The 12,538-nt window shown below is 49.8% G+C and overlaps 1 protein-coding gene across 3 annotated transcripts in view; it reads right to left on the bottom strand.

Moving 5' to 3' along the window:
• The window catches only part of Hspa12a (heat shock protein family A (Hsp70) member 12A), a 144,607-nt gene that overhangs the window by 5,121 nt on the left and 126,948 nt on the right, over positions 1-12,538 (bottom strand). For all 3 annotated transcript variants that reach the window (XM_057776992.1, XM_057776993.1, XM_057776994.1), the window contains 5 exons: positions 7,782-7,953; positions 4,471-4,557; positions 3,838-3,942; positions 2,857-3,115; positions 521-624 (listed from right to left, as the gene is read on the bottom strand). In XM_057776992.1, coding sequence (XP_057632975.1) covers positions 521-624; positions 2,857-3,115; positions 3,838-3,942; positions 4,471-4,557; positions 7,782-7,953 — 727 coding nt within the window. The remainder of the gene's footprint in view (positions 1-520; positions 625-2,856; positions 3,116-3,837; positions 3,943-4,470; positions 4,558-7,781; positions 7,954-12,538) is intronic.

Below are 12,538 nucleotides of genomic sequence, written 5' to 3'. Positions count from 1 at the left end.
ACAAGATTGAATCTGTCTGAAAGAGAAACAGAGCTCACACAAGGGTGATCCTACCGCTTGGGATCACACGCCTTAAATCCTAGCACTAGGGAGGTGGAGACAGGAGTGATGTGGCTGGGCAGAGAGAGGAATAGAAGGCCGGAGGAGACAGGAGCTCAGTCTGAGGATTCAATCCGAGCGTAAGTCTGAGGTTTCGTGGAGAGGCAGCCTGAGCTTTCGTAGAGACAGCATTCAGTCTGAGGATCCATAGAGACAGATCGCCCCTTTCAGTCTGAGCAGTGGTTGAGGTGAGAACTCTAGTGGCTGGCAGCTCTGCTTCTCTGATCTTCAGCACTAACCCCTGTATCTGACTCTGGATGTTTATTATTAAGAACAATTAGAAACTGTGCTGCAACTGCCCACTCCAGAAGGCTCCAGCCCTGTACCTCCCAGATCCAAGCCACCTACCAACTGGGCTGCCTCAGTCCTGTCCCAGTTCCCAGCTCTGTCCCACAAGTGGCCGAGACTCAACGGTACTTACGGAGGTGCTCAATGATGCTGTCGATGGTCGGCTTAAAGAGGGCGTTCATGGCGTCTGGACTCATCCTCAGCATCCCCTGGGAGGACCACTTCACAAAGTCCACACTGGGAACAGCAGCAAGAAGAAAGGGCAATGAATGAGTGCACAGTGCCCAGAATGTTCTGCACGGATGTGCCGCCTGACAATATCTGTCCCATCATGACGACAAGGTATGTTAAAGTCAAAAGCATTCTTGGGAATCCACTCAACTGCCTGGACCTGGACCCTCGGAGACTTGAGAGCTAAGACATAACAGAGTCTTTTGCCTCCGCCTCTGCCTCCCCTAGCGCTCAGATTACAGGTGTGCGCCACCACACCACTTCTTTAGAAAATGACCGGAAGGAGGAATAGCCATTATTCTTTTTTCTGAAGTGACCAAACCGCCAAGGTAAAATCTCTTTACGTGTGCTCCAGATATGCCAAACAGAAAGGGCAAGACAGTGACATGGTAAGCAGGGTCCACCCCAGCAAAACACGGGCACAGGCAGTGGTCATCAATGGGCGCTTACATCCCGGAAGAAGACACAAGCAGACTGTATGTGTCCCAGATGTGGTATATTGGGAACTTGCAGCATCTGCAGAAGAACTGCCCAGGGTCGGCTTTCAGTGCCCTGACATGGGAGAGGAGGATTTGCAGAGCCCTGCTCCTCCCTGAGAATTATGGATACTAATATTGCTTGGGGGGGGGGGGGAGCGATGCTTTGCTTCCAGTGATATAGCGGCAAGGTGCTAGTGTTCCTGTAAATAAACTTTCACCAATGCTCCCGTATACAGTCCTGATGAAATTGGGCTACATACACACACACACATACACACATGCACACACACATACACATACACACACACACCACAGACATACATACACCATAGACACAGACACACATACACAACCACACGTGCACATGCGCACACACACATACATGCATACACATACATCACAGACACACACACACACACATACACACGCACACATACATGCACACACAGACATGAGACTGGAAGAGGACTGGTAGGAAAGAAGGGATCAATGGGAGTGGGGAGAAAGGGCGATGACGGAAGTGCTGGCTAGTTTTAGCGTCAACTCGACAGAGGCTAGAGTCATTTTGAAAGATGGAATCTCAGTTGAGAAAATGTCCCATCAGATTAGCCTGAATTTTCTTAATTAGTGATTGGTATGGGAGGGCCCAGTCCACTGTGGGTGGTGTTACTCTTGTGATATCAGTAATTTTTAATATGGTCTTGTTATGTTGCCCAGGCTGGTCTTGAACTCAGGACACACCTGCTTCAGCCTCCACATTGCTGGGATTACAGGCATGTGTTACCACATATGACTCAAAAGCAATTTTTAAAAAAAAGATATCAGAAATTTAGGGTTTTTTTTTCTATTAAAAATTATCAGCTTTAATCCAAATCATCTATATGGGTTCATTTCACAACAAACTAAGCTGTAATTGCAGGCCAAGGCCTTGAAGAAGCAGGGAAACTTGAATGCCCCTGGGGTTCACTCACTTGGTACACACCAAGTCCTACTCTAGACACCGCTATGGCAGCTGCTTGTGGGGTGTGAATCAGAGCAGCCCCCAGAGGCTCAGAGATTTGACTGCTTAGCCGTGGCAAGTGGCACTATTTGAAAAGTATTAGGAGGTGTGGCATTGTGGGAGGAAGTGTGTCACTGTGGGGCGGGCTTTGAGATTTCACAAGCCCATGCCAGGCCCAGTGTCTGTCTGTCTGTCTGTCTGTCTCTCTCTCTCTTTCCTCTCTCCTCTCTCAGTCAGTGGATCAGGATATAGCTAGCAGCTAATTCTCCAGCACAATGTCTACCTGCATGCTGCCATGCTCCCTGCCATGATAATAATGGACTAAGCCTCTGAAACTGTAAGCCAGCCCCCAATGAAATGTTTTCCTTTATAAGGGTTGCCTTGATCATGATGTCTTATCACAGTAATAGAACAGTGACTAAGACATCACCCAAACAAAATGTCCCATTTTCATAAAGCTATTATTTTCTCAGGGAATACACCAGCGGACACGTAGACCACACTTTCTGTGACCTGAGTATTACCCTAGGTGCCTAACAGACAGGAATTCATGTTACTCCCACAGCAACCTTTGAGCTAACGAGAATCATTGTCCCCATTTTCCATAGTAAAATTTAGATTGAGGCATGGGTAAATTGAGTCACTTGCTCAAGAACACATTATGTATAGTGTCCAAACCCACGGTCCATGCCCGATCTCTCTGTCCTGTCAATGCTGCCCACCCCCACATGCTCTGTAGCCCAAGGTGAGCCAGCTTACTTGCTCTTCCTCAAGGCGTGCTCCACGCTGTGCCCCCTGAACTTCTTGTAGTAGTCAATGAAGGAGAAGGGCAGGGTGATGTTCAGGGGATTCGTTCGGTCCGGCGCAGCAGCTCTTTTGCGAGACTCAAAGGCGATCATTAGGTCAACCCAGGCCGCCGGGCGCTTGATCTTGAACTGTTCGATAAAGTCCTCTCCAAATATTTTACAAAGCAGCTTTTCAAATTCATAATCTACTCCCAGAGATCCATAGGGTCCGCCTGAGAGGAGAAGAAAATGGAACCCACGGTGTTAGAAAACCACATGCTGAGATCCAGGCCTCCCTGTGTTCTCTGGGCCTGGTACACTGGGGCCCACTCAGCACACAGATAGCAGTAACCATTCCCACTCACACCTCAACACCCTTAGGCTCTTATTCTGTGGATTTCCCCCTGTAGCAATCTAACAGTCTGTTTCGATCTATTTCATCATTAAATCAATACAGATAACTTCAAAAATCATAATCTTCCATCTGAGAAAACCCATAGGTGAGGTCTGGAAAACCAGCAGGACTTAGGCCCATGCAGTCTGTGGATGACATCACTTCATCTGCGGATAACATCACCTCATCTGCGGATGACATCACCTCATCTGCCGATGACATCTCCTCATCTGCGGATGACATCGCCTCGGCAGACTTTCCCTCCCAAATGGAAAGGTACGTTCCTTATTTTGGTGATCTTGATCTAGGTGTAGAACTCTGGCCTTGGGTTTCAATCAGAGGTGGTAAGAAGCTACAGGTGAATCCTGTAAAACTTGAGTAACAGCCAGTTTGGCAGTTTGTTGCCCAAACTCAAGGGGTGGTTCGTCTTTGAAAGAGTACTTGGTACACCTTGCTTTCCAACTGTAGACAGAAGGGTCCTCCATCACCCAGTCTGATTTGAAATGAGTGAACAAGAAACGGCTGGAGGCCGGGGAAGCTAACCAGCCAGGCAGTACTCACCTGTTGCTTTGTACAGCTCCTTAAGGTGCCCCTCTGGTAGGCGTATCTGATGGACTGTCAGGTCTACAGTGCCTCCACCACTGTCAACAACCACGTACTTGTCACCTGGCATAAAAGACAGCAATCTGTAAGACACACCACATATCTGTTCCCGCTCTGACACGCCGGTGAACGAGAACTTGGACTCGTTACTCACATCAGCACTGCCAAGAGCACAGTGGTTTTTGTTAATTAGTAGCATAGCAAGTTACTCGGTAACTAAGAGAATGCAACCATGCCCGTCCGAGAGGGCGGGCTAAGCATGGAGGAAGAAGAAGCAGGCGAGAGACTCTAGAAGACCGGGGCTTTCAGGTCACATAGGGCTGTGTCCCCGCCCCAGCCCGTGACATGCTCTCCAACACAACTCCCTCCAGAACTGGGGAGCCTTATCTTCCTCAGGAAGAGTATCAGCATGGTTTTCTGACATGCAGAACTCCGGCTCCCAGAAGGGTGGGGTCCCTGAGTGAGTGGCCTTTAAAGCCCCTGCCACTGAGCATCTCCCTGAAGTGCAAATGTGATAAATATGAACGCATTTTTGCAGGCAGTGAAAATAGATGATAATAAGTAGGGGCAAAAGACATCCCGACACAATACCTTCCTCCAGCTCAGACCAGATCTCTCCTATGACGTTCTCCACCAGGAAGGTCCGACTCTGCCGGTTACGCCGAACGTGTTCCTTAGCTGGCGGCCCACAGGAAGAAAAGGGTCAGCATGAGAAAGCATGAAAAAGAGACGCTTGTCTGCAGCTGCTGGAGACACCAGCATGGTGGGTTCGAGGACGGAGCATTTACTGACACTGGACCAACAGGATTAATAAACACACATCAAAAACCAGAAAGCCAGTTCCTCCGAGGGAAGAAGCCCTCATCTTTGGCCCATGCCCAGCTGTAAGGCCTGCCCTGAGGAGATTCTTGGCCGTGGCACCCGTCTTCTGGGGAGTGGGCTAATGAAACGGGCCAGTTTCCCAGCAGCCCACAGTGCACTAAGTGGGCTTAAACCTTTTCGCATCATGGAGCTTTGGAATGCCGGAGATATTTTGCTCATAGGAATCTCTGTCCTGTAGCTTTTGAAGACAATGTACACTTGTACCACATGGGGGCGCTTCAGCCACAAGGTAGCATCTGAACCTAGGGAATCCCAGCTCTTATCAGCAGGATACCCAGGGGATGCCTCTGCTTGTGCGCTGAGTGGCTGGAATGCCTTTGGGACAGACAGGGCACAAATAACCATCCTGAGCTTGGGTGAGAAGGGTGAGGTCATGGGACTGGGAAATCTCCAGATTTCTTGTCTGGCAATATGAATCCTTAGACCAGAGGCCCCCAGGGATTTGGAGATCTAACAATCCCCAAGCTTGGAAAAACAGAAGAATGGGCCAAGAAAGGTACTGAGAAAGGATACGTAGGAAGCAGCGGGCCACAGCCAAGTGGGCTTTAGGGCCAATCACTTAGCCTTTTGGGCCCTCAGTTTTCTCATCTATAAAATGGGGATATCACTAGCTGGTCTAGGTTTCTCAGGGGCTTCCCAAATACACCCTGCTCGTCTACTGCACACCTGGAGTGGCTGCCTGCACACAGTAGGTGATAAGAAAGGCAGAACACCTACTATGAGACCTGGTGGCAACAGAATGACAACTGTGACAAATCATTTCCTAGAGCAGCTCTGGGGTGACAGAGGAAGGCTCTCCTGCTTCACCTCCCTCCCTCCATCCCTCCCCATTATTCTGTCCTTTACATCCCCAAGCTACCCTGCTCCTTCTGAAACGCCTTTGGATGCCACCATGCTGACTATCTGACCACACGCAGGAGCAGTGTCCGCAAACCCAGCTTCGCTAGGGGATAGATCAGCAAACGCGCAGCTGGCTGCAAGTTCTTGAGAGCCTGGGTTAGAGTGGTCAAAGGGGCACCCCAGGAGGGCCCCCCAAATTTGGGCTTCTCTCCTGGTCCTACACGGGCTCCAGGGATATGGCTCAGTGGTAGAGCACGTGCCTTGCATGCGAGCAGGTCTGAGTTGAATCCCAGACATGGCAAGAGCCAAACAAGAAACAAATGTCTCAGGCCTTGCAGCAGGGATCCGGTTTGCTAAACAATTTAGATGGCCACAAAATGGAAGTCATAAAAAATATCCGAGAGAAGGCGACAAAACATCTTTCCCGTCCTCAAAGAATCATCCCAGTTTTTCAGGTGATTAAGCCCAAGATTGGACAAATGTATCTTTTATGAATCCCATTAAAACCCATCAGGAGTAAAATAATGTTCCCTGCAAACCCTGAGTGGTGGAGGCTGAATGCTGGCCAGTCCCTTTCCTCTCCTGTACCCTCTCTCCACTGACCTGTGCTCACAGGGCCCCACCCCTGCCGTGAGTGCACACAAAGCCTGGGGACAGATATGACAAACGGCAGTGGGGAGACAGATTAGAGGAAAGGAAACCCAAAGACGGACCCCGAGGAAGGATCTCAGCAGGTGCCTCCTGAAAACCGAGAGCCAGTCTTAAACCATATGTAAAAGCTGTGCCAAAATCAATAGACCCTGCTATGAATCTCTGTTTTTGAACTGAGAAATGGCCTGTAAGGCACAGGCTTTGTCTTCTTTCCAACGAAACAATGGAGAGAGATGCGCCTTTGTGCATTTGAAATGATAAAGCAACCAGTTCCTTGGAGGAAAGGCTGGCCTTGGCAGCCCTTGGCAAGGCCAGGATGGCCACCAATCAGTATAAGGACTAACCCAGCCCTTGGGCATACCCCTCCCCTTACCCTAAACTTCTCCAGCCCAGGGGTTGGGCTGCCCTTCCCTATATAATTCAACCATTTTGGTGGCTACATTTTTTTTTTTTGCACCTTTGGGCCTCCTGGTTGCTGCACCTGTTTTCCCCTTCCCCTCTCCCACACGGCACAGCTCAGTCTGGTCAGTCCACTCTGGACTCCCCCAGGTGTCTCTGTCTCTGCCTCTAGCTACACTCTCCCTTTTATGTCCAGTGAACCTTCTCCTTCAGCACGCCTAGGAGCAGTTGTGTTCCTTTCAATGTTCCCTTCCCATTATTTTTATAATTAAGATCTAAGTTTAGGTCAGGCAATCCTCACTAATGACCTTTCTAACCTCTTCCAGGGCTACTTGGGTATGGACATGGGAGGAGGGTGCATTCTGCCCACTTGGGAACTCAGCAGAACTCAGAGCTGGACGTACAGCATCTCCTGACACGTACACTGTGCCGGGTTAGTAGCCAAGCTTTCAATGGTGCTTTGACCATGACCTCATCTCTCTAAAACCTGGAGCCCTGGAGAGACCACCAGAGCCTAGACCCGTAGAGCACACAGTTCTGGGGACCAAGACAATCCGTTTATACAGGTAACTACTTAAGGGGAGAGCTCTTTAAAATGCCCAGGTTGGGTCAGACTGAGCAAGGGCTCCTTCCCACAGTCAAGAGTACATCTCTAGGGTCGGGACAAATCAGCCACTTTCTCAGCTATGGCACCTAAGGAGCTTCACGCACCGGGAGTGAGTAAGACAGCAATTAGCCAACAGTCTCAAGGGAGGAATTAACACAGGCACATTGAGTTAGACTGAGTCAGTGAAAGACAGACAGTCTCAGATCCTAGTAAAATGCAAGGCTAAGAAAGGCTCTCAGGTCGCCCTTGGGTTCTCGGAGATGCCCCCAAGGGGTGGGTGACAAGGCGGGGTAACCAATGCTTAGCTTATGGGAATCCTCTAGGGACCACGTAGGACCGCCGAGCAGAGACTTACTCCACCTTCCCCGTGGAGTATCTGGCCCTGGAAGCCTGGGTTTGGGAGGGGCGAGCGGAGGGAGGGAGAGAGAGAACAGAGGTACCACCTTCCCCGTGGAGTATCTGGCCCTGGAAGCCTGGGTTTGGGAGGGGCGAGCGGAGGGAGGGAGAGAGAGAACAGAGGTACCCTGTGTGAACCCCGCTCCTACTGTGTCACTGGAGCTGCGCCCATTGACCACCGCCTTGCTGCTGAGCTCGATCATCTGGTGCAGCCGCAGCTTCCGGCAGTAGATGGAGGCGGCCTCGGGCTCCAGGGCGATGATGAGCTGCTCTGAGTTCTCGGGGGAGGCCAGGCCCGCCTGGAAGACAGAGAGACAGAGGCTGGAGTTGGGGTTCCCGAGGCAGGCCTGCTCAGAGGACACCACACTCAAGGAAGGAACGGAGCCATAAACTTAGCTTGTGTAGGGGGACATCCCCTCCATAGCCCTCTGCAGGATTTGATACTGGGGGTGGCCAGGCATTGACCCCACAAACTTCTCTGAATATGCAAAGGGATCCTGGAAAAGGCAGGGCGCTCTGGCGACAGGGCTTCCGTCCCTGGGGACTGTGGACGATGGGTAATGATGAGGTTAACATGCAAGCGGTTGGGGAACAGACTTGCAAAGGCTCCAGCACTTTGAAACGCATCACAGATAGAAGGCGAGTGGGTCCATTCCCTGTGACTGTGGGTCCACACCTCCTGACAGGCTGTGCAGATCCTGATCTTGGTGAACCAGGGCTAGGCAAGCACTCGGGGGGCTCCTGTCACTTGCCTGCTGGGTGTGACAAGTGAGCAGTGACTCCCGGAGGAAGCCTCCATGAAGTCCTTAATTTCCTGGAGTGAGGGTGGGCAGTCAGCTGACAGGTGTTTTAACTAACGCCATTATTCTTTCAATAAAATTTACTGTATAATAGTTTTATTTCTGAGGTGGGGTTTCCAGATCCAGGCTGATCTCAACCTTGCTGTGCATCAGGAACGGCCATGACTGTCTAATCTTTCTGTGTCTACCTCATGAGTGTTGCTCTGGGACTATTACAAGTGTGTGTCACCACGGCTCTTCTATGCGATGCTAGTGACTGAAGTTGGGTCTCCTAGCCACACCCACTTGGAGGAAGTCCCCCATTCCCACTTCCACTCTACACCAGAAATTCAGCAGACAGAAAGGTCTCCTGATGACACATATTCACAAGAAGAGCAGCTAGGAGCCAAGGGCAGAAGGACTTAGGAGGCTCCATCAGTAAGCGAAGAGGGGAGGAGATTCAGGTTACATGCTGGAAGCCCAAGGGAGCCCCGGAGCCTTTCCTGTAACTCCTTCACTAAAGGTAACGTCTCCAGCTGCTGTTCTATTGCTGTGATAAGACGCGTGGCTGTCTTAGTTACAGGGCTGCTACTGCTGTGATGGAAACGCCACAACCAAAGGAACTTGGGGAGGAAAAGGTTTGATTGGCTTACACTTCCACATCACAATTCATCATCAAAGGAAGCCAGGACAGGAGCTCAAATGGCAAAAACTTGGAGGCAAAAGCTGATGCAGCAGAGACCATGGAGGGGTGTTGCTTGATCTCTTGACTTGCTCAACATGGAACCCAGGGCCACCAGCCCAGGGGTGGCACCTCCTACAATGGGATGGGCCCATAAGAAAATGCCCTCAGGTTTGCCTGTAGCCCACTCTTACTGAGGCATTTTCTCAAGTGAGGCTCCCTCTTCTCCAGTGACTCTAGCTTGTGATAAGTTGACATAAAACTAGCCAGCACCATGACCAAGGCAGCTCATATTAGAAAGAGTTTATTTTGGGCTTATGGGTGCAGAGAGTTAGAGTTAACAACAGGAGAGCAAAGGAATAGTGGAGGAGGACAGCTGACATCGTGAACCACACGCTCGAAACAGAGAGGACACACTGGAAATGACTCTAGGTCTTTTAACGGCAAAGGCCACACACAGTAGCATACTCCTTCCATCAAGGCCACACCTCCTAAACCTCCCAGAGTGCCATGACTGGGGACCAAGTGTTTAAACACCCAAGACTATGAGGGACATTTAACATTCAAACCACCACAAACAGGAAGACTCCAAGACCCCAAGAGAGGGTGACCAGCTACTTTTAGTTTGTCTAGGAGAGGAAGCATCCCATGGAACATAGGGCTTGTAGAGATAAACACAGTTGAGTCTTATTCACAGGTGTCTAATGTCAGCGCAGGTGAGGATTTGAGTGCTCAAACCAGACTCCTTAGATCACACCAACCGTCCAGCCTGGAGTGACCTAACATTACAGGGGAGAGGACTGGGCCAACCTTTTGACAAAATTCCATTGTCCATTGGTTTTAGGCACCGTCTCTTCACCTGCTGGATGAAGTATCAGACAATTCATTGCCCACAGTTCTCTATGGAAATCACACTCCAAATAAATGTCACTAATAACATCTGAAATAGAGGCTACCAACCAGGTAGGATGATAGGCTTCACTCTATACGTGCCATGTGCCTCTCTAATAATATTTTAGTAGCAGAAACACTTCAGGATTGGTTCCCAAATCCATACCTGTGCTCTGCGCCAGTCACAGGGTATTTCTTCCCTACTGCCTAGCATCCCCAGCCACGGACAACCACGTAGGCAACAATAGTGTTCATTGTTCTGGTTCATGGGGCAAATGGGTTGGGCTGCCACCACTTACTTGGGCGTGAAGGATCTTCCACTGCTCCCTGTCAAGAAATTACAAGTACCCCTGCCCCAGCTATCCCTCCCCAGGTCAGATCGTACATCCCCAGCACACAGACAGATGAAATAGGATGGCGTCAGACACATGAAGTGCCACAGGAATGGTGAATCTGCTGAACCCGAACCCTGGGGTTCCCAGAAGCAGAAATCCAAAGCAAGGCAGAGCAGAACCCCCCTCCTAAAGGACAACTTGTGTGCTAAACAATCCTCTTCTGGGTCTCCTGAGAGAACAGATGCCCAGAGGCAGCTTCTTCAGCAAGGGGTAAAAGGTAAGGAAACACTCAGTGTATAGACTTCCTGGGACTCTGGACTTTACAGCTTCTGGAATTCACACCAGAATTGAAACCAAGGCAATATGACCGAACCCTGGGGTGGAGCCCAGTGACCAAGAAAAGAGTCAGGCAAACATCTTCCAGACTTTAAAGACACAAAACTATTCCCATGTCCCACTGGGATGTCAACCTGCCAGCTGGAATTTCCCTCAGCTAGAATCTCAATGAGCCTGGACCATGGCCATTTTTTTGAGACAGGCTCTCTCAGTAAACCTGGAGTTTACCTTTACACATAGACTGGCTGGCTAGGGAGCTCCAGGGATTCCCCTGCCTCCATCCCCTCCCTAGTACTGGGGCATATATAGGTATATGCTGCCATGCCTGGATTTTACAATGGCTCTGGGGATCCAAACTTATGTCTTCATGCTTACACAATATGCACCTTACCTACTAAGCCAAATCCTCAGCCTCAGGAAATCTTTATATGGAAAATCCAGTCAAGAGCATGAGTCCTGCCTAAGATGATAGAGCTGGGGTGGGAGGAATGTACATTGGTTAGTGTGTAGCTGGGTATTAGTAAGATGGTCTTGTTCTCTGGGAAGTTCTCAAAGCCTAAAACATTGAAAAGACACACCTGGGGGCCTAGGCAGATGGGTGCACAGTTAAGAGCACTTGCTGCTCTTGCAGGGGACCAGCACCCACAGCTGCTCTCAACCACCTGGCACTGCAGCCCCAGAGGTTCATATGTCTTGTTCTGGTACCCATGGGCACAGACCCATGCATATACACACAATTAAAAATCTTATTAAAAATCAGACATAGGCCAGGTATGGTGGTGCACCTTTAATCCTAGCACTAGGGAGGAAGAGGCAGGAGGATCTCTGAATTTGAAGCTAGCCTGGGCCACACAGGAAGTTCTAGGACATCCAAGGCTACATAACAGAGAGACTTTGTCTCCAAAAAAAAAAAAAAAAAAAAAAAAAAAAACACAAACCCAACAAAATAACAACAACAAAAAGACACAACCAGGCTGATGGATTCTGCCCTAAACAGCAGAGCTTTGTCCTCATAGAGGGTCTAGCTTTGGTTCCACAGCAATGCCTGTGACCCATTTCCACAGGGTCTCCCTCTGTATTTTGAGAAGATACAGAGAAGGGATAGAGGTGAAGGTGTGAACCCCACTCCAGAAAGGAGGTAGCAACACAGAGGCAGAGCCTGGGCAGTGTCTGTCAGGTAAGCAGGGGTAGCTGAATGAGGACTGCAGGCTCGTGTGTTGGAAAACTTCATCCTCGCTTGGAGATGCTGTTTGAGAAAGCCGCGGAGCCTTTGGGAGGTGGAACCTTGGTGGAGGAACTGGATCACCAGAAGCAGGTTTTGGGTGTTTAGAGCTGGAGGAAGTGTGTCACTGAGCTGGGTTCCAGGTGTTCAGAGCTTCGCTCTTCTTCCAGTTCGGTCTTGCTGACTGTGTTTGCAGCTGAGGATGTGCCACTCAGCTTCCAGGTCCTGAGCTCATGCCTCTACCTGCTGCCAGGCCTCCCCACCATGATGGCTCTCATCCCTCCAGATCAGTGAACTGAAACAAACTTTCTTGTATCTATAAGTTGCTTTTGGTTGTGGAATTTTATCAAAGCAACAGACGTAACTGATATAGTAATTGTTCCCTCAATTTATTTGTTCCAGCCCCTATCACATTATCCAAGAGACCAGGGAGCCTTGTTGCCAGCGGTAAACTCCTGTGGAGCCATGATGAAGGGCTGTAGGAAGTAGCAGATCAAAGCAGTGGAGGAGAAATCAGTTGACTCTGTTCATATGCTATCTTTCCAGGAAGATCTGAGGATCAACTCATGGGCCCCAAGAACAGGAGGAAACAGAAAAGAACTGCCTACACCTTCAAACTCCTAGACAGCTTCATCTCTG

Source organism: Chionomys nivalis, chromosome 8, assembly GCF_950005125.1.
Source record: "Chionomys nivalis chromosome 8, mChiNiv1.1, whole genome shotgun sequence".
NCBI lineage: Eukaryota > Metazoa > Chordata > Mammalia > Rodentia > Cricetidae > Chionomys > Chionomys nivalis.
The sequence above is the reverse complement of the archived record's forward strand: the minus strand, read 5'-3'. Positions and strand labels throughout refer to the sequence as shown.